At 39.1% G+C, this 22,834-nt stretch overlaps 1 protein-coding gene across 1 annotated transcript in view; it reads left to right on the top strand.

Moving 5' to 3' along the window:
* The window catches only part of PID1 (phosphotyrosine interaction domain containing 1), a 221,234-nt gene extending 202,613 nt beyond the window's left edge, over positions 1–18,621 (top strand). Inside the window, exon 3 of the mRNA XM_063077531.1 lies at positions 18,101–18,621. Coding sequence (XP_062933601.1) covers positions 18,101–18,577 — 477 coding nt within the window. The 3' untranslated portion in view covers positions 18,578–18,621. The remainder of the gene's footprint in view (positions 1–18,100) is intronic.
* The last annotated feature ends 4,213 nt before the right edge of the window (positions 18,622–22,834 follow it).

Here is a 22,834-nt window from a genome sequence, read left to right as displayed (position 1 = left end):
CATTTCCTAAAACAATGAAAATAGAAAATAGATTCTCTTTAAAAAGGGATCTGCTCTCCTGGCTTAAATCTGTGAGTCATGGGTTCTGTATCTTTGCTTTATGTGTATGAGGCTCTGAATTATGGAAGGGGCCCAGAGAATCAGATAACCACCTTTTAAAGGCCTTCAAAGGATGTGAACTGGATTTTCTGTGTTCTTCCTTTGCTGGCCACAGAGCTGTTCCTTCTGATGTCCTTGTGTAGACAGGCTGCGTTTTCTGCTTACCTGGACTGCCGGCCTCATGGCTGGCCAGTCATAGCTGTGCTTCTGCTGAGTGGATCAGAAGGAAGCGCCTCTGAATCTGTCTACTGGACAGTGACTGCATGCTTTGCCCTGCCAGCCATGTGCTACGGTGTCCTGAAATAAGAAATGAAGACCACTCAGTCTCTGAGCAGGTGCTTTTCGAAAAATAACGAAGAGCATCTTGCTTTTCCTTAGTCCATCATGATCTGAAACCTTTCCCCAGTGCAGGTGCACTCTCCCTGGAAATAAATGTACTTGCTGAAGTGGTCGTTCATCTCAAAATATTCTATGAGTGCTTCGTTTCTTACTCTTTTTTCCAAACATTCAAAGAGAAAAAATCTTTTTTCTTCTCTTAAGAATACTCTCCTCAGCAGTGACTTTAACCAGACACCCTTCAAAGCTACAATACGTTAAGTCTCCCTATTATAAGTACTTGCTTCTGCATTTCTAAATATGTGATATCACTCCCTTTTCTTAAAAAGAAATCTAGTAGAAAACTTTTGTAGGATTTTCTTTCAATGTGATAATTATAATAAGGAGCTGAATAATAACAATGTTATCAAATTGTCACAATATTTCCTTGGGAAAACTCAGTAGTTAATAGCAGAAAAGTTGTGATTCCAAGATGATTTTAAGAATATAAAGACATAATGAGCTAGTTGTTAAAGGTTACTTTCACGTCATGCATTGGGTTCTACTTTGTAAACAGAAGGTAAAATATGGCATTGAAAACTCTTGACTGATTACAGATTTTATTGCCAAAGGTGTCATTTCATAAGAGCTGCTTCTGTGGCATATGGGACATATTTAACTTGTCATATTTCCACTTAAATCTATGCAGATAGATACACACACACACACACACACACACACACAATTGTTACTTTTTGAATTGTTTGACATTAAATTGTAGTCATTATGCCCCTAGACTTCAAGATAGTTCCTAGAAACTAGGATATTCTCTTAACCACAGTACACTTATTAAAAGCAGAAAATAAACATTTATACAATTCTGTTATTTAATCTACATACCTTATTCATACTTTGACAATTGTGGACTAACGTACTTTGTAGCAAAAGAAAAATAAATGATGCTACAGGATTCAATGCAGACTCATGTGACTGGTCTCTTTAGTGTCCTTTAGTCTGGAGCAAATCCTCATTCTTTCTCTGTCTTTCTGACTTTTATGCTTTCGAAGCTTAAACAATACCCCTCCATTTGGGTTTTTCGGCCTGTCCATGTGATTAGGTGATTGACAGGGAGGTAACAAGTGATGTTGTATCCTTCACAGTGCATATTCCTGAGTCACTTGATTGTGATGGGGTCTGTTAAGTTTCTCCACTGAAAACGTATTACTCTCCACTTAGAACTAATAAATATCTTATGAGTAGGTACTTTGAGGCTATGTAAATATTCAGTTGCTCATGAAACATTTTGTCTCTAGTTTTAGCATGTATTGATGCTTTTTGCCTGAAACATTTATTACTATGGTGGTTGGCGAATAGTGATTTTTCTAATATCATCATTTCTTCTAAAATTTTTAGTTTGCTTCTGTTATAAGGATTTTTCTCTTTTTTCCATTAATTTATTCATTTATCTATATATATATTGGCACTGACTCATGGATTTTTACTTATTCTGTGGGTTGCTATGTTAGTTTATTTTGATGGTCAAATTGTCCCCCGTTTGTCCAGCAGGAGCCCCTTCAAGCTGGCTCTGTGTCCTTTGGACATGTTTCTGTCATTCTTTGAGCACTTTCCTACTTTGTGGGATAGCATAATGTTCCAGGACCAGCTCATACTTTTTATGTAACAGTTCTGGAATCAACTATCTCCAGGAGGGCTAGTTTCTTTAGGTGGAGAATGATATTTAGAAACCAAGACCTAGGGTTTGGGAGTGCTCATGGCTTCTTGCATGTTACTGCTCACAGGGTGCTGGGCACAGCTAATGTATATGTATGCATATGTATGCATGTGTACACAAACCCACCTGTATATTGAGTCAGTGCCTACCTGCCTATGTGTATTGAAGTCATAAATTTATTTTAATTATTCCAATTCCACTCTAGTGGTACCGGGTTCTTTCTCACCTTTCTCCTTTTCGTATTTGAAACTTCCTTCTCCAACAGTGAGAAACCCTTTTCTCATCATTTACAGTACAGCTACTTTTTAATGGAATCCTTTAATATACATAAAGTAGATTCAGAATTGCAAATCCACACCATTTTGAAAAAGAAACATACTCACTAAAGTTTAATATTGGTTTATAGTTCTTCTGTCTTTAGCCTTGGGGCATATTGTCAAAATACCATGTTAAAATGTTATTTGAGTTTGTTTTTTCCTTTCTACACTGTGCTTATATTTTTTATTGGCAATTCAGTTAGACGTATCCATTTCTGGTTTTGTTTCATTTTGAATTTTTCCCCCTTTCCCTCTTGATTGTATTAATTTTGTTTCCACAATCCTAAAAGTCACAATTATACAAAAAGATATACTTAAAGAAATGTCACTTCTCCATACCCCGTGCCCCATTCCCAAATCTCCATTGTTTCAACTTCATTCCCAACCACTACATGTTGGCTTCCAATCTCTGTCTTTTCTTTTTCTACAAATAAGCAGATACATAGAAATATATGTTTTACTTCTCCTCCATACTTACACAAAATAGTTGCTTTTTACTTTGCTTTTTTTCACATAACGATATACCCTGTAAGTCGCTTCATATAAGAGCATAAGCTCTTTCTCATTTTTTTCACACATGTGTAATAATGCGTTTGATGGATGTTCTGTAATTTATTCAACTGCTCTCTTTTATATGAGCATTTAGGTTGTTTTATGTATAATTACAAAAAAAAATGCTGCAATGGATTTACTCGTGATTACGTATTTTCTTATTGATGGGGAGTATCTTCAAGGTTCTTTCCAAGGTATGGCATTGCTGAGTACAAAGGTGTGTGTAGTTTTGTTATGTATTGACAATTTCCTACCAAAAAAGTTGATCCAGTTTGTGATCCAACCAGCAATATATGAGAGTGTGTTTCTCTACAGCCTTTTCAACAGAATGTGGGTCATACTTTTTAATTTTCATGGGTGAGAATGGTATCTCAGTGTAGTTTTAATTTACATTTCTCTAATTATGAGTAGATATTTTAAGTGAGAATTAGTCAGGTAAGACATAAACTAGGGGTTTCATTGAGTTTTCTACAAAATATGTTAGTACTGCAGCTGACCACACATTTTAAAATATATATTAAATATTTTCATTATGTCTAAATAATTGCAAAAGATATATTTCTAGCATATTTTAAATACTCTAATTTTAAGTAATTTGTTACATGACTTTTTAAAATGTAACCTATATAATCTAAATATCAATACCAAGCTGGCATCTTTCTCCTTTTTTTTTTTTTTTTTAAGGAACACTTTAGCTTTATTAACAAATCTTAACATCACTTTTTATACAAAGAAATAATATCTAAAGGCTCTGTACATGACCCATGTACAGAGAGAATCATCATATCTCCTAAAATCTTTGGAGGGTGACCAGAGATATACTGTTGACAAGCTGGCATCTCTTTAAAAAATATCACGAACAAGCTCTTTTTTAACAATCATAAATTTTATAATGTTTCTTTTCCTTCTTGAACTGTAATAGTTCTTCTGTTTCCTCCACAGAATGCCATCTCAATATAAGTTTATGCTTGAAAGTCTTATTTATTACTCTATGAAATTACACAAAGAATTGTATATTCAAGTCATAAATCTTCTCCAGTACCAAGCTTTAATAATTTCAAGGAAACAAATGATCAGAAAGCACAAGCAAAACAAGGTGAGATCTAGGCCTGTCAGTGTGGCTCTCTCAGTCCTTTCTTGCTGTGTCGTACACAGTCTAACCCAAATCAACACAAGAGATACCTAACACTGTATATAGCTGTATTACTTATGCAGAAGACAGCCTTTTAATCTTGAAACATCTTCGTTTTAGGCTTAGTCACACAGCTTGTGAGAATTTTTTTGGTTGTCGTATGACAGATTTCAAGTTTGTTTACCATGAACAATTTGAGGCAAACAGGTATATCCTGCAAAAAGCATTCCACAGGTAAGGATTTGCCTGCTAGCATATAGCAGAAGGTCTGGTATTAACAAGTTCACAAGGATGTTAGACCAGGTCATTTCTTTCCTTTCTAGGGTCTCCCCTTCTCCCTAACAAAGGGAAGGAAAGGATTTCAGAATTGTTGTTTCATCATTTATTTTCCACCCTCTCATATTTCTTCTGCAAGAAAAATATATAAATAATTGAAATTTTCAAAAATTGTTTTCTGTAACCATATGACTTTATAAGTTTAAGTAATTATCTAGTTTGAGTTATCTTTAAATTAGTATGAATATCCCTTGATCAGAAAAACATAAACATAAATTTTGATAAATATTTTTAAATTAAAGGTAGTTTTTATTAGAAAAATAATTCTTAGTGAGATGGGTGAGATGACTTTTTATTCTTTAAAATTTTTATTGAGATAATTTTAGATTCACATGCAATTGTAAGAAAAAAATGCAGAAAGATCACAGATACACATTACCCAGTTTTCTCCAATGATAACATTTAGTAAAATTATAGTATGATGTCACATTTATACAATCCACCAATTTTATTCAGCTTTCTCCAGTTATGCTAGTACTCATTTATGTGCATATGCTTAGTTCTATACAAGTTTAGCACATGTGTAGATTCATGTATCTACCACCATAGTCAAGATTCTAAACACAACCATCACAACAGGGAATCCTTATGCTGCCTTTTTATAACCAAGCCGACCTGTCTTCCATCCCCCATCTCCATCCCTAGCCCCTGGCAACCACCAACCAGTTCTCCATTTCTAAAATTTTGTTATACCAAAAATGATACATAAATGAAATCATGCAGTATGTAACCTTTTGAGACTGGCTTTTTATACTCAACATAATTCCCTGTAGATTCATTCATGTTGTTCCATGTATCAAAAGTTTGTTTCTTTTTATTGCTGAGTACTATTCTATGGTATAGATGTACCACAGTTTACTTAACCATTTACCTGTTGAAACACATCTGGACTGTTTCCGGTTTGGGGCTATTACAAATAAAGCTGCTGTGAACATGCAGGTAAAGATTTTTGTTTGACATGTCTTCATTTCTCTAGAATGCATGGTAGTTCCATGTTTAGTTAGCCTCCATGTACCTGTACTTCTCTTGTTTCCAGCCTCCACTGGTCTCCTGTTAAGAGCTCTAAACTTGTAGCCAATAGATTTGTGTGTTTATTTTGTGATGTACAACCAAATGTTGTCCCAACACTATTCCACCCAAATGTTTATTGCCTTCTGTGGTCTATTCTAATGAGTTGTGCACTAAGGAAAATGAATTGATACAGTGCAAGGAGTAAAATTGGTAACATTTTTCACCTGCCACAGTGTTTGTCCCTTGAATCCACTTGTCAGGATAACTCTCAAGCAGTGTGCTTGATATTGATTTATCATTTAGAGAATTTTATCACTGGGAAAATGTTAGGGCCTAGAGAGCTCTGCTGAATTTCTGTCCCTTTTCAGTATATTCTACTGATTAGAAAGCAGATGGGGAGAAAGCAGATTTGTCATGAAACAAATTGATCTTGTGCCATTGGTTGGAACAGCTCCAGTTTTCACCGTCCTAAGGCCAGCTCATCAGAAGGAGCCAGCTGAAGGAATGTGTGTTTCAATGTGATGTCATTTTTATTAAGTGGCTTTGTCTTCAGGGGTACACTTCAGTGCCTTCTCAATAAATTGCTTTTGTCTTTGACAGTGACAGTGACAATATTTTCAGGCTTCACACATCCAAGAGCCAGTTGACAGGACAAATTGCACATTGGGACTGCTTGATAAGTGCAGGATGGGACACAGACTCTTAAATCACTCTGCGTCATTGGAACTCAGTTATAATATGTATAACAGAAATAAATCTGTCACTTAAATACCTAATGGTGAGACACATGCTGTATTTAACAGCTGAGACAATGTTCATCTCTTTGTTAACATTCAACTTAATTATTCCTCAATATTGCATCTTATTAAGTTTTTCCCCCTATGATATACATTTAGATAACAAAAAGAGAATATATCACCCCATGAAATTTCTATTAATATTTTAATAGATTCTATTAACATAAGCTGTGCAAATATTTGAGGGAACAGTGCTAAACAGTGACAAAAAAAGTATTCTCAATATTTGTGACCTTAGAAAAGTTATCAAAATAAATAAATATCACTCAACAAAGGCACGGGCATAAATGTGCCCCAAAGGATATGCACTTTAGAAAATCTACATTCTACTGCCAGCATTGTTGATACTATTAAAAAAAAATTAATGGTAAGACTGTAAGCCTTTTTGTGTCATAATTGTCCCCTCTGGGGATAAAAAAAAAAAAAAAGCATGCTGTTAAAATTATAGGAAGGTCTAATCTGAGTAGCCAGGCTCACCGCCTACCTCCTGGTCAGACAATCAAGACTGACCAAGCACATACTGGGCACAAGACTTTGAGGCATAGCCTTTCAGGCAATGGTAACAATTGGTCCCCTTCCCAGTCTAGCTATTGGACAGCTGGGTCCACTCTTACCCTGATGAGGGTAAACTAGATTTGCCAAAAAACTGACCCCAGAATGGTAACCAAGGCTCACTCTGGAGGAAAAAAAACCCCTCGTTTTCACCCCAAATCATCCGAGCTTCCTAGAGGTGACTCATAGAAGCCTGCAGGGCTAAGGAGTAGGGCCCTGGAGCTAATGGAACTGGAAAGGATGACCAGGTCTACTCGAAGCTGAGGCCAGGACTCTCAGTCTGGCTTTGTGAGACTTTCAGCTGCCTTTGTTGAGAGATTTGCAAAGTCCTACCCACCATAATGCTGGGCTCCAAGAGCAATTCCTCATCATGTGTTGTCTGCTATGTTAGCACACAACTCACAAGGGGCAGGATAGGGGCCAACCTAGCATACGTTTAATATTCGCTCCTTGGAATCAGTCTTCAAAGTAGGTATTGTTTGCTCGGTTAAACACCATTTCAGAGTTCTTTAGGAAGATGGTATCTGAATATTAACTATGCATACTGTCTCTGTCTTTCAATTATTGATACTGGCATCATAATTTAACTCCATGGGCTATGCATACACATCTCAGGTTAAGGACTGTTTAACTGTCTCTGACTCCAAACCTCTTTCAGAATGTTTAACAAGCCCTGGAAGAGTGTCTGTCATCTTTTAATGTCCCTGAATGGGCCTTGGTCTTAGTGTGGACACTTGAAGAAATGGCCAGAGAAAAGGTAGATGATGTAGTATGAACAGCAAGGTGCCCAAATCCTCTTCAAGTGAAGAGATTGGAGCAGTTGAAAGAGCCTTGGCCTGGGGGAGCACCTGTGTTCTGCATTTTGCCCTTTCATAGACAAACAGTGTGATTTGGGGCAAGTGTCCTCAAATCTTTGGGTATCCGAATCCTCATCTCTACAACAAAGGAGTGTGTATTAGTCCATCCATTTTTATTGCTTATTACAAAGTACTTGAAACTGGGTGATTTATAAAGAAAAGAAAATTTATTGCTTACAGTTTCTGAGCCTGGGAAGTCCAAAGTCCATCTGGTGGTGGTGACAGTGACCCAGGAGTCTCACATTGCAAGATGGTGGAAGCAGAGAGAGCAACAGAGAGACAGACAGACTCTCCTCTTCTTTTAAAGCTCTCAGAACCACGCCTCTGATCACCATTTTTAATGCATTCCCTACTGCATGGTCCTACAATCCAATCATCTCTTCAAGGCTCCACATTTCCATTAATAGGATTTCCCACCCTCTTAACAGTCACAATGGGAGCTAAGTTTCTAAGATATAAAACTTGGAGAACACAATTCAAGCTTCGGCGAGTTTTGGGGGAACATTATTCAATCCACTACAGAGTGCTATTAGGTTGGTATGAATGGCCCCTTTTAGCTCTACAAAGCCCATAACTCTTGATTCTTCAGGTATTTATTACAGTATAATGATTGGTACTTTAAATTTAAACACTGGAAAAACTTGCTGTTTAGGTCTCCAAAATAGAAGAAAAGACCAAAGAGAAGTAGAATAAATGCTGGACAGTCTAAAACAATTCTTAATTATACTACAAGATTTCAGCAAAGACAAGTGGGTTTCATGTGCCAGGGTCATCCTCAGAGTGGAACCACATGTGTATCCAGTGGGTGCAGGTGATCACCCCAACTGTCCAGTAAACGTAAAGTCATTCTAGCTGCCAGTCTGTTTTGTGTGTGTGGCAAAGTCTGCCTTGGGTCTTCTGTTTTCATGTCTTCCTGGCTTCCACCCTCCCTCCCATCTCCCAGGACACACTTCCAAAGCCCTTAGGCCACCTGGTCTCCTAGCACAGCTGCGTCTCAGGAAGCTAAACTACAGTGAGTATAATATAATGAGCCGTCATGGGACGCAGGTTGATCCAAGAAACAAACTCTTAATGGGGATCTTTCATGCCAGTTGTGCCATGTGAGAGGAAAGACCTCTATTTTCTAGGTTTGTGATTTGTTGGGCAAATGAAATTTTTCCAAACATAGGGCCCAGAAAGAAAAATGTGTACCTAGCAGTGATCACATTGGAAACCAATGATCAAAACCAGGTCACTCATTTTCCACTGAGAGGTCAGTGGCTGCCTCTGGAGAGCCAAGGGGAATTCTCTAGGTTTGTTGAAAGGTTTGCATATACATGTATGTGTTCTTCTCCTTAAGGCCAGCCTTAACTATGTCAGGTTGAGTTCTGTGACCTTGGTGGTAGGAATTGCCTGTGTGCTTGAAATGGGCAAAGAGTCTTATCAGTCTTGTCCACTATTTATCCTACTGCCTAGAAAAATGCCTGGTTCCTTATAAGTGTTCAATAAACATTTATCAAACAACTGCATGCTAAAAAATTGATTTTCAAGCCCAAAGCTTATCACTTCCATTTGCCTTTTTCAGCATGATTCTTTAAGGTTGTTGTACTTAGATTTGGGATATAACCACTTTCCTTGTGAATCAATTTTCAAGGCCTCACCAGCACTTTATTTTCTTTTCTGAAGGCATGGTTTGAATATATATCCATCTGGCAACTGTATTAGGCGCGGGATGTGACCTTCCAAGCATATTATGGAAGGAGTGTAGCCAGCTCCTCCACTGAGAAGCTGCTGGTAGACATGCTGCTTGTGGCTTGTGCAGTATGAACCCAACAAGGGGAGCCATACTTCATGCAGTAGAAATACACCTGAAAAAATTGTTAGCCAGGGTTCTCCAGAGAAACAGAACCAATTGGATGTATCTGTATCTATCTGCAGGGAGAGGGAGAGAGACAGAGAGACAGAGCAGAGACAGACAGACAGACACACAGGGGCAGAGGTAGATACAGGCAGACAGAGAACTATTTTAAGGAATTGTTAAGGAATTGGCTTTCACAATTGTGGGAACTGGAAAGTACAAAACTCGTCAGGGCAGGTGGGCAAACTAAAGACCTGGGAAGAGTCAGTGTTATGGTCTTGAGGCTGAAGGCTGTGTGGAGCCAATTTCCTTCCTTCTTGGGGGATCTGTCTTTTCCTGTCAAGGCCTTCAGCTGATTGAATGAAACCCACATACATTATGAAGGGTGATCTGCTTTATTCATGGTCTACTGATTTAGTTGGTAATCACATCTAAAAAATACCTTCACAGCAACACCTAAACTTGTATTTGACCAAACAACTAGGCACCATAGACTATCTAAGTAGGCACATAAAATCGACATCATAGTACCTAATGGTATGATGACTTATAAAAGTTAGATCAGGGAGCCACATGCTTAGTTAGAAGGAACAAACATTTTTTTGATAGTTGGGAGGCATGGGCCCCAGAGCTGATTCTGTCACAGGTAGGTCCTGGGGCAGCCATTGACCTCTCAGTAGAAAATGAGGGACCTGGTTTTGATTTTGGTTTCCAGCGTGCTCATCACTGATAGGCACACATCTTTCATCATGGGCCCTACGTTTTGAACAATTTCATTTGCCCAACATATCACATTATGTACATGTGAATTTATTATTTGCTAAAAGAAGGCATATGTAATAAGGTAGACACTGCCAGAAAACAACTTTTTAAAAAGCCCTTTTGAAATATTAAAAATAGTTCAAAGGCCACCACTCTGCTTTCTTATTTTTATGGATTATTCCAGGGTCCAGGAGGACTGGCTGGGGTCCCCTCATCTCCTTGGTGGGTAATGCTGAGACTGGGTGGAGATGTCCAGAGGAGCCAGTCCTGAGCTTGCTGGCAGGCTGTCCACAGGTCTAAAGGGACCAGCCTTGGGATGGGCAGTTGGGAAATAGCAAACGTGAGCAGGGGTGCTGGGTACTCCTGCCAGGTTCAAGTGCTGGCTGCTCTGTGGCTTTTAGCAAATTACTTGTCACCAGTTCCTTAATCTGTAGAACCAGGATGATAATGGTCCCTGCTTTGTAGCATTATTATGAGGATGAATACTCAGCGTAAAGGAAGCCCTGGGTAAGTGCTCACAGCTGGCCTTGCTGTTGCTGCTGCTGTTGATTTGTCTCCCCTCTTTCTAGACCTCCCAAATTCATTATTTTGCTGACAATATTCATAGATTTTTTTTTCTTTTTCTTTTTTTTTTTTTTGACCAGTAAGGGAATCATAACCCTTGGCTTGGTGTCGCCCACGCCACGCTCAGCCAGTGAGCGTACCAGCCATCCCTATATAGGATTCAAACCCGCGGCCTCGGCGCTCCTGGCGCCGCTGTGCTCCCAGTGCTGCACTCTCCCGAGTGAGCCACAGGGTCGGCCCAATAATCATAGATTTCACTGCAAACAGTGTTTATCCTTTAATACCTTCTTCATGTCTTAAAGTATGTAGCACAGATTCATGGTCATAATTAGCAAATCAGTATTTGCATTTTGAACTGTCAGGTAACAGGCACATGGATCTGTTCCCATTCCTCAAAGTGCCCAGCAGATTTTTGCTCCTCTGTGGCCACCAAGGAAGGAGCGGATTCAAGCAGGACCACAAATCTTTGTATTTGTTCTTCCCCTTTTCTCCAAAATGTGCAGGTGGGAATCAACATGAGGGAAGAAGAGCTTGACTCTGGTATGAGTATTTGGCCCAGGGTTAAGAGTGGCTTTTCTTTTTCTCATATTTTGCCTGTGATCCAAAAGCCCTTAGGATTCCCAGTTAAGTTTTCTCCATCCTTTGTTCCTATCATGCTGTTTGATGTCAGCTGGGGAAAGGAAGTCTCCTACAGACAATGAAAGAACAGCAAGATCCTTTATATCCCAAGAAAGGCCACTAGACAGTCCTTGTCCTTCATATGTCATTCTTGAGAAACCCAGCAGTAAATTGGAACCAAAGCCAGGCTTGTGAAGCTTGAAACTTTGAAGATCCCCAAGAAACCAGGTACGGGTTCCTCCATGATCACCCATCCCACATGACCTCCTTGTTTAGGGGCTTTCCGTTCCACGTTCAGTCTAGTGTGAGGTTCTCAGCAGGGGCTTTTGGGGCCAGAATGATATATGGACTGGCTACCAAGGGAAAGGGACAGTGCCAGCTCTGCCAGAAAGATGAATGTCAGGCAACCAAGGTTTGTTTTCCACAGATGAGCAGGGAATGGTGATTCATGAATGAAGAGCTGGGTGGGGTATTGGAAAACTCGTGGGTCGGAAGAAGAGATTCTGAGGACACTGGTCTCCCCTGATTCAATGCTGTTAACACTGCAGACACTCTGGCAGGCCTTTGGCTCCATGGCCTCTGTGTATTTTCACATGCCATGAATATTCTCAAATAGTTCCTTCAGATGAGGCTGGGCAAAGCCCATTTACACACATTGCAAACGTCTGTTTGGGACATCTGTTGCCATTGAATGACACATGGGGAAAAACTTTCATTTTTTGCTGTTTATTTCGCTCCAAATGATTCATTCATAATAAGTTTCTTGCCCGATGCCTGTTTCTGCAGCCATATAAATGGCTGGTATTTACTGCATATTTCCAAGTAGCTGTTACTCCTCCTGAAGACTCTTCTTGTCATCTTCCAAGTCCCTTTGTTCCAAAATCCTGGGTGGTGACAGCTTAAAAGAAAATCTGTGTGCCATTTTGGACAGATTTAGTGACCAATTTTGCACCTTGGTGTTTCCTGCTTACTTTGTGGCTCTGGAAGATTGCAGCTCTTAAGGATGGGGCTTAGAAGGGACTTATTCATCTAGAAAACATTCGTCCCTTTCATAGATGGGCAGGATCACAGGATGTTCATTAACCAGACCTGACATTGGTGCACAGCTATGTTGGTGGCGGAACCTCCTAAGGCAGCCTTGCACATTGGGTTCTGTGTTCTTATGCGTAGGGAGGACATGCCCACAGAGGAGTGTGAAACGGAAGTTTCCCACATGAGGAGGACTGTGGCAAGAAGGGACCTCTCTCTACACATTTAGAGTAAATCCCTGCAACAGTGATGATATAGAAATATACACACACAATGTCCCATATTGTAGAGTTTCTGCTTATTGAGACGTCTGTACTCCATGGCCTGATATACACAGGGGAAATGGTTGCATGCACAGCATAACCGAATCTTTGGTATTTTGGGACAATCTATTTTCTGTAAAAAGTTTTTACCCTATTTCTCTTGAGAATCAGTCATAAGGTGCATTTTTTAAACTACGTACAAAAAGTGAAGAGGGAAATTCACTTTTTTTTTTTTTAGCTTAAATAGGGTTTTTCAGTGACTTATAGTCAACATTATGGATTAATGTCAAACTCTGGGGAACTTAATGGGACAATGAGGAAATATATGTGCACACAGTAAATTGACTTGCTAGGGGAAAGTGCATAGACATAGGTCAGGATTCCAGAACACAGACCATTATGGACAATAGCAGGGCTGATTTTAAAAGGGTCATTCTGAGGAGACACTGTCTTGGCATATCATTTTATCATTTTGCTTTCCACTTTTAGGGAAACTCTATTTCAATAATTTATTTCATTTCTAGGAAAACTCTATTCAGATAATTCTTTTCCTATATTTCTTTAAGAAGTGCCAACTAGTTAACAATATTTCTTTGTGATTATGTAATCTCATTGGATTTCAGACAACTTTAGCAACTACACAAAGGTAACAAAATAAGAGCTTCATTGACTTCCTAAAGTTCACCCGGTATCATAAAGTAGATCCTCTGACTCATGTTTTGTATTGACCAACCCCTATAGGAACCAGAGAGCAGTTCATTAGTGGGACTATTTAAGAAGGTTTGAGCAGGGCCAGCTTATTTTAGTCAAAGAGAACATTCAGCCAACAGCCTTGCTAAAGTCTGAGATAGACCCCTGTGCTGTCACGCAGTAGGGATGGAGCTGCTGTAACTAGAGAACTGGTCATTCTCTGGCATTGGAGGGGCATATTTGCTGATTATGTGCATGTAGGAAGGTTTGTCTGCCTGTCCTAGCCTCTGTGTCTCCTGGTGCAAATTCCAGTTAAGAGCAGATGTAAATTGTGGTGCCCCCAGAAAATATTTGGTGTGATCATTGGCCCTTGTCAATATCATAGTCGACACAGTCGACTTCCAGCTCTCCTTCCCTTGTAGGCTTAGTAATACTTTGCAAGATGAAGCTAATGGAATAGTGAGCAGTATTACTGGTAGAACACATTCATGCATCTCTGTTCCCAGAAAACTTTTGGAAGATGTCAGAACTCTTCATTTCTTTAGATTAAATGTATTTTTTTTTTATTCCAATGCCCCACTGTGGTCTTTCTTTCCTTTCTTCTTTATCTCTTAACTCCCACTTATGAGAGAGTGCCTACGGTATTTATCACTCTGTGCTTTGCTTATTTCATTCAACTTAAGTTTCTCCAAGCTCATCCATGTTGTTGCAAATGGGAGGACTTCATTCTTTTTTATGGCAGAGTAGTATTCCATGGTGTTTATATGGAAATACACAGTTTCCTTATCCAGTCATCCATTGACGGACATTTAGGTTGCTACCATATTCTTGGCTATTGTGAACAGAGCTGCGATGAACATGGGAGTGCAGGTATCCCTTTGACATGTGCTTATTGGCCATTAGTATATGTTCTTTGGAGAAATGTTTATTAAAGTCCTTTGCCCATTTTTGAATCAGGTTGTTTGGTTTTTGTTGTTGACTTTTAGGAGTTTTCTATGTATTCTGGATATTAACCCCTTATAAGATAAATGATTTGCAAATATTTTCAACCATTCTCTGGGTTGCCTTATTAATCTGTTCTTTATTGCACATTATTTTTAAAAAATTTGCATGAAGTCTAATTTGTTTATTTTTTTCTTTGTTATCTGTTTCTTTGGTGTCATATTCAGGAGATCATTGACAAATCTAATGTCATGAAGCTTTCGTCCTGTGTTTTCTTCTAAGAGTTTTATAGTTTTAGGTCTTACATTTAGGTCTTTGCTCTATTTTGAGTTAATTTTTGTATATGGCATTAGGTTGGAGTCTAACTTCATATTTTGCATGTGGATATCCAGTTTTTCCAGTACTATTTGTTGTAAAGATTGTCCTTTCACTACTGAATGATCTTTTCACACTTGTTGAAAATCATTTAACTATATATGTGAGTGTTTATTTCTGGGCTCTCTAGTATCTTCCACTGGTCTTTCTTCTGCCTGCTCAAATCTATCTTTGAATCTCACTAGTAAATTCTTTATTTTGGTTATTGTACATTTCAGCTCCAGAATATTTTTTTAAGGCTTTCTATCTCTTTATTGATATTTTTATTTTGTTCATGCACCATTTTCTTGACTTTCTCCACGTCTTTCCTTAGTGATTTGCACATCATTAAGACAATTGTTTTGAAGTCTTTGTCTAGTAGATCTATTTTTCAGAAACAGTTTCTGTTTATTTATTTATTTATTTATTTATTTATTTATTTATTTATTTATTTATTTATTTATTTGTTGAATGACCATACTTTCCTGTTTCTTTGTTTGCCCTCTGATTTTGTTTGTGTGTGTTGAAAACTGGATATTTGAGACTAATAATGTAGGAGGAGTAACATGGAGTAACATAGAAGGAATCAGATTCTCCTTCATCCCTAGGGTTTGCTGTTTGGAGTATTGAATTTATTTATTTACTTATTTATTGTTGTAAGCTCTTTGCCAAGGATTAGCCTGGGCTGTAAACTTAAGGTCTTTTGTGGTCTTTTCTGAGCCTGCACCTTTCCCTGGACATGTGCGTTCACTTCTAAATTTCCCCACATACTGTTTTTTAAACATTCTAGTCTTTAATTTATGAATCCCCAAAGGAGAATAATTAAAAAATAAAAAGGAGGGAGGGTATTGGTCCTTTTAATTCTCTGGAAGTTACCTCAGCTGGACTGCAACAACAATGGCAGCTGCCCTCTGTGTTTGCACTTCTGAGATAGAAGCAGCAATCAGTAATCAGAGCACAGATCCCTGATATTTGGAAGACAAGGTCCTTTTTGCACATTACTCCAAAAACATGTGCACAGCTGCCTGCCACAGGCTGGGGGAGGGGAATGGGTAGCTACTATTGTGCTAAGAGCTGAAATTGACCAAAATTAACTTCAGTTTATTTTCCCAGCCTTCTCCTGGAAGTTGCAAGCCTTCAGTAGACTCCAGAGTTCCAAGATAGTTACATCAGACACTGTCTTTCAGTGCAATTGTTGTCTAGGTGGGAGACAGACTCCTGATGCTTTCTGCTCCACTATCTTCCCAGAATGATCTTCCCTACTTCATGTGCCTTTAAACTATCAAAAGTAAAGTTTTCACAGGAAAGAATGAAATACTGATACATGTGAAAACTTGGATGAACCTTGGAAACAAGGAGATGCCTCTACTCTCCTTGGGGATAGAGGCATTGGCAATGCCTGTCTGAGTCATTTTCTCCCTTCAGTCTATTGCCAAGTGTTGTCACTTTTACCCCTGCAGTATCATTCTCATCTGTCTCCTCCTGTCCTTTCCCACTGCCTATAATCCAGGCCACCCTTACCTCCTGGCTCTATTTCTGCTATATCAGTCCTCCCCATCTGCCTTTCCTCCTGGCATTAGGTAAGTCTTCTGAGCTTACAGCCTCTATCACATGCAGACTCTCCTTGGACCCTAGACTTTCAATGGCATTTCTTCAGAAGAAATGAAGTCCTGACCCCTCAAACTGCATGCAGGGCCAGCCTCAACATTCAGCCTATTTTATCCAGCAGTCAGGGATTTCTTTTCCAGCCTCTTCTCCAGGGCTCTCTTGTGCTACAGCCTTATGTGTGGTCAAGGCCAGAGTGGCCTGTTCGCCCAAACTGGTTGGGACTGTCCCCACTGCAGTCTTGCCTTTACTACTCCCTCATCCTCTTTACCACTTTGAGGCTTAATGCCTTGAAATCCAAATACTTCTTTCTGAGTGCATCCATCCTCAGGGCACTGTTGTTCCCTCTGCTGAACGCTCAGGGAGCTTGGCTGTACCCTTTGCCTGCTCTTTTCTCAGTCTGCTTCACATCATAGTCATATCTGTGCATGTGCAGAGGGTTAGAGGTTTGTCCAGAACCACCCACCTGGTGAACTGTGGAGCTAGGACATAAACCTCAACTTTGTCTACCTGAAACGTACAACATTCGAACACATTTACTAAGAAGTTATCTTTTTAAAGGGACTATCCAATTAACTCTTGTTTGAGAGATAACCAAAGCACAAAAAGATGCAACAGTACTTAACTTCTGTGTTCTAAATTTTTTGTATGTGCCTGTTAGAGTCCCACTAAACATAAACACTGATTTGGAATCATTGTGGCCAAATGTCTTTCTTCGGTGCTTGCTATTTTCATGGATCTTTTTCTGGTTCTTCCCTTTGCAGATTCATAGTATTTATATCCATGCCATTCATTTTAAACCTAATTATATACTATTTTGTTATTTCCAAGGTGACCCCCTAAGTTTTTTGCATTTCCACAATGCCTACGCCCCAATGATTGCAGTTTTGTCCCTTTTGATGAATTTAAAAAATGAAAGAGTGACAATCTGTTCTTGGTATATCATAAGCAAGTTTTTAAAAATACATTATTTGAGTCATTTAGAATTATTATTCTTAGTTTTAGCATCACCTGTCTTGCTATATGATAAGCCACCTTTTAGTCTTAATTCATTTGTAGATCTTTCATTTATTATCATGTAACCGGCGATAATAATAATAATAGTTCAAAAACTGCTTAGGTTTAAAAATAACTGGGCGTCGCTGCATTTAAAAAAATTATCTTTGGAGGGGAAACAATCATTCTTCACGGTATGATTTAAATCGAAGAGTTTTTTGCATCCTTGGCATTTTCTAGAAGCAAGCAGCCTAAGTGAAATCAAATCTTGAGAGATTTTGAAAGACAACCAAGCTGGGAGATAAGTTTAACAAAGATATTGTTTCAAAGATGCAGCATCCTTTTGATTCCTTTCTATCATTAAACACTGTGTGTGTTTGGTTGAAAATAAACTTTGAGTGACTTTATGATTTTAAAGAAATGCCAAATATGTAAAAGATTATAATCAGTCATTCTAATTTGAGTTTAAAAGGGGGTAGGAAGAGGGAGAGTAGTTCCCTAGAAGTTAGATTTTAAAAATCTAACTCCCTTTAAATATTTTAGTACATTTTCCAAGTGGGCAACTTGTTAGGGAGAAAAGGTCTAAATTCTAATGACAGGTATTCCTTCAGGGAGCAAGAAGCCTCTTCACCTTCCCAGTGTGACACTGTGGCTGCTTAAGAGCATCTATGCATTTGGTCTATTAAAAGGAAGAGCCAACTGCTTACCTCTCCCTCTTTCTTCCTCTCTTGCATCTGCAGGTGACCTATTTGGGGAAAGTCTCCACCACAGGCATGCAGTTTTTGTCAGGCTGCACAGAAAAGCCAGTCATCGAGCTCTGGAAGAAGCACACACTAGCCCGAGAAGACGTCTTCCCAGCCAATGCCCTCCTGGAAATCCGACCATTCCAAGTGTGGCTCCATCACCTTGACCACAAAGGTGAGGCCACAGTGCACATGGATACCTTTCAGGTGGCCCGCATCGCCTACTGCACTGCTGACCACAACGTGAACCCCAACATCTTCGCCTGGGTTTACAGGGAGATCAATGACGACCTGTCCTACCAGATGGACTGCCACGCCGTGGAGTGTGAGAGCAAGCTGGAGGCCAAGAAACTGGCCCATGCCATGATGGAGGCCTTCAGGAAGACTTTCCACAGCATGAAGAGCGATGGGCGGATCCATAGGAACAGCTCCTCCGAAGAGGTTTCCCAGGAGCTGGAATCTGATGACGGCTGAATGAACTTAAGATGCTTCAACAAAGGCAGCATTGGTCAAGGGAATTCAAGATGACAATGATTCAAATTTGGGATGAAAAGACTGCCAAACTATTGGCTGACCAAGCTTTTTAAATTTGGAAGAGCAATTCTAAATCTAAAGAAATGTATCGTTAAAGTAATCACGCGACATGGAGATCTGCTGCTGCTGTGACTGGGAGCAGGGCGAGAGTGTGGGTGGGGAGGCAGGCTGTAGACTCTTTTCTTGTCCTCTTTTTCTCATTTCCCAGTGCCTCCCTGTGGGAGACCTCCATGCTGATTTGCACCACTCTCGGGCAGACACTCTGTGGATGTTACCTGATGGAACATTCCAATCTGCCTTATGGAAACCAACCAGAATGTTAGAGGCAGCTGTAGGACCCCTGGCAGGGGTGGGCAGTGGGGGGCACTGATGCTGATGCGTAGGCCCCAGGTTGAAGGAACACCTCGGGATGACCCTGAGAGCTCCACCCCCATGGCACGTTTCAGATTCTCTCCTCAGTCTGCGAATCAGCACAGCCTTTATTGAGCTTTACCACTAACAACCTGATAGTTGGCAGTTAATTCACAGTTAAAGATAATGCTTTTATTTACATAAATATATCAAGTAGTACCCTCTTATTGTATCCACTTCATCTATTTTCTTAGAGTACTTGCAACTACTACTAACCCCTTCTCTCCTCCTGCCCCATCCATCTTCTTTCCTCTTCCGACATCCCCAGAGAGTTGGATTCTCAGCATACACGGCAGGACATCAAAAGTGAAGAAAACAACCAAGTAAATGACATAAACAATCAAACAAACAAACCAGAAGTTTAAAACAACAGAAACCCTGGAAGAGGGGAACGAGTGATCAGCAAGTGAACAAACTCTTTGTAAGCTGTTCCTTTTTTTTCAACTCTGATTTATGGTAACTTATTTAGTTCATGGTCCTGCCCAATAAATCCTGAATGGCAAGCTTCAAATCTGATTTGGCAACATCAAGGAAGCCTTGCCTCCATCACTCAACATTGCACATAAATAGGGAATGAGTTAGATAAACTTGGCTTGTCTATAGAACCTACGTCCATCTTAACCTAAAGGGAAATCTTATCTTGTTATCTTAAAATTAATGATATCTATATCTTAAGGTCAGAGTTGCCTGTTTGTTCATTATTTCTAATGAGAAGTTCTCATTAAGAAAGCCAGAGATTTCTTAGTTTCATGGATCCTTAAATATCATCAAAGTAAAGAGTCAACATTGAATGAGATTAAAAGTATTTGCTAAAATACATTTAAGGCTGAGAGCAGATGACTAATTTTTACAGGTAATGCTGCTCCTTTATGAAAGTCTGTTTTTAGTTCTGGTAATGTTAGGGGCACTGGGGCACCTTAGAAGCCTTAAATGAGAGCTAATAAATCCAGAGAGCGACGCCGTTGGCATTTTGGTCTGTGTATCTGTGTGTCCGTGTATGCATTTGTGTGTGTACATGTGCCCCCCATGTGTGGGTCTGGCTTTCAGGCATGTAGAGTAATCTTGGAATCACATTGAGGAGGACTTGCCTCTTGAAGATATGCTTGTTGCTTTACAACATATGTAAACTATTCTTTAGCATAAGTGCATCCATTCTTTAATAAAAATATGTTTGTGTTAATAAAGCTGAGGAGTTTCATATTTTGTGTCTTTCCTTTTTTAAGCAATGAAAAGCTGAAGAACAAAATAGATCAAATCGAGTCATAGGACAATTCTATCTAAAAATATTTTTAAACTTGGTCATAAATAAGCCACTCCATGACTGTTTAAAAAGTCTTTTTAATTTTCTAAAAGTTCAATTTGTTTTTTATTCCTGTCTGTCCCTTCACTGAGATGGTGACATGTCAGCAGTTGAAATAGTTATTTAGTGGTGCACTTATTTCAGAGGAGAGTCTTCTAGAACATTTTGCAAATGATTGCTATTTTCAAAATCTCATGTACGTCTTTGGAGAAACTGTACTGAAATCCTAGAAGGTAAATACTAAGTGATTCCTTCTGATGGGACTGGTTAAAAAAATGTCTCCTCCAGGCCGTGATTTCTAGTAATGGTCCTATTAATCAAGCCAGACAGGTGGCCTTGGAGCCTCTGTGTTTTGAGTAATGCCCCTCATGGAATCAGTAACAAACATAAAGGCCTCTAAAGTAAAAATATAGATGCCTATGAAAGAGAATTACAACCTGACTCCTCTGATTGAAATGGCACTTCTCCCAAGTCGAACTTTTCTCAATTTCAGTTCCACTCCATTGTCCTTGAATATACATCTGAGAAAAATAGGGGGAAAAAAGCAAAGAAATCGGCCAGCATGTATTTCAAAACAATGCTATTTTCCTCTCTGAGTAAAAGTTAAGTTGAGTCTTAAGTGCACACATCGCTATTTATTGCAGAAAGCACTTGCTGTTTTTTTTTTTTTTTTTTTTTTTTAGGGTACCAAGTATGGTGCGTTACGTAATTGGCTCTGATAATATTGGCATGAGTTTTTGCTTGGGATAATTGGTAAGCAATTTAAAGATAAATACACAATGTATCTTTCAATTAGCTAATGAAGTCTTTTGGGAAAGCCACTCCTGATTCCACTTAGAGGGGTGATTGTTATTAAATATTGTTTCTTACCCTCCTTTTCTATACTATAATTTTTATGCTCGTGGTCACAAAGTGCTTTCCTAGACGTGAACGCATGTGCTCGTCAGGAGAATCCTGTAGGCATGCATGACAGTGACTTTACAGGTGGGGAAACTGAGGCTTAGAAAAGTTATATCATGTGGCCACCAACAACAGCTCTGACTCAGGGTAGTGGCTGTATGGAGGATCCATATCTGCTTTGGATGTTTCATTTCCATTCCTCTTAAAACCTTCTAGCTTATTTTATATTACACTAAACCATTATAAATAAACATTCTTTGCTATTTATTTTTGAAGTATTTTTAATAGCAATGGAGTTTTAAAAGCAAAGGCCCAAGAAGTTTTATGTGAACACAAATAACATAACATGAAGTTTTACTTAAGTATTTTCCTGGCTGTAGGCAATGGACAAACTTCTCTACCTCTACAAAATCAAGATGCCTGTCTTGTTTGTTTTGTTTTTCTTAGGACATTTTAAAACTCTAAATCAAGTCCCTCCATTACAGGATTCTATAGAATCCTCTAATTTTCCTTCATGTCATTCATTCATGACAGTTTTCAATTACATACTTATTTGAAAATCATGTAAATGTTGGCCTAAAGTCCTTGGTGTGTCTGTAAGATGGGGATTTTGTCTCTTGTGTTTATGTTTTAACCCCAGCTCCCATGGCAGAATCAGGCACCTAGGGGGAACTCATTAAGTTTCTGTGGGCTGGCTGGCAGGATGGATGGAGGGACAGACAGACTGAAGGAAAAATCACTTGGGTCTTTGATTTGCAAGTTCTAGAACAGAATTCTGGAGCCCTGGAAGGTATCCCAGCAACCCCCTTGCCCAGTTTCTTCAAAGGTGAGAAAATGGCTGTTTACTGAAGAAAAACACTGCCCCTTACATAATTATAAAAACAAAAAATGGTGTCTGCTTATAGATAGAAGAACAGTGTGGGATGTTCAATGCCATGCAATTGAAACAGAATAAACGTTATCCCGAGCAAGCAGACAGGTGATGTATTTTAAGACAACTGAATTTAGCAGAGTACAGCATTCTTCTCATGCACTTGTTTCTGTTTATTTCTGTTGCTGAAAAAGAAGAGAGAGAGAGTGCTGGATGGGAGGGCATTTTTGCTTTCTGACAGTATGAAGCATAAGAATTCAGCTGAGTTTTCCCCACATTTATATTTCATAACCACTTCTTCCCATTTGTCTTCTCTTCTGCATTTTTCACTTCTGCTTTCCTCCTTCCATGCTTTCTTTCTCTGTTCCTTCTCATGCTTTCCCTCCTTTCCTACCTTAACTTTACTGTTCACATGACACATTGCAGATTTTCTCAGATTTTAGGAGGGAAAAACACATGGGCTCTGAATCTGGGATCATGATTCATTGGCCCAAATTTGACACGACTGTGGAACACTGCAGATTATCCAAAATTCCTCTTATTTATTTTATTTGTTCAGCCAGATGGGACATGGTAGTAACTTAATTCTTCATAGCTTACTATTTCTTAAGTATTCCAACAATGTGCTATTGTTTGGAATGCTTAAGAAATCTACCAGATATCCTCTAATTTAGAGTGAAGGTAAAGATTTCCATAACTGTCAGAGGTAACTCCC

The sequence above is a fragment of the Cynocephalus volans genome, chromosome 1 (assembly GCF_027409185.1).
Source record: "Cynocephalus volans isolate mCynVol1 chromosome 1, mCynVol1.pri, whole genome shotgun sequence".
Lineage (NCBI taxonomy): Eukaryota > Metazoa > Chordata > Mammalia > Dermoptera > Cynocephalidae > Cynocephalus > Cynocephalus volans.
The sequence above is the reverse complement of the archived record's forward strand: the minus strand, read 5'-3'. Positions and strand labels throughout refer to the sequence as shown.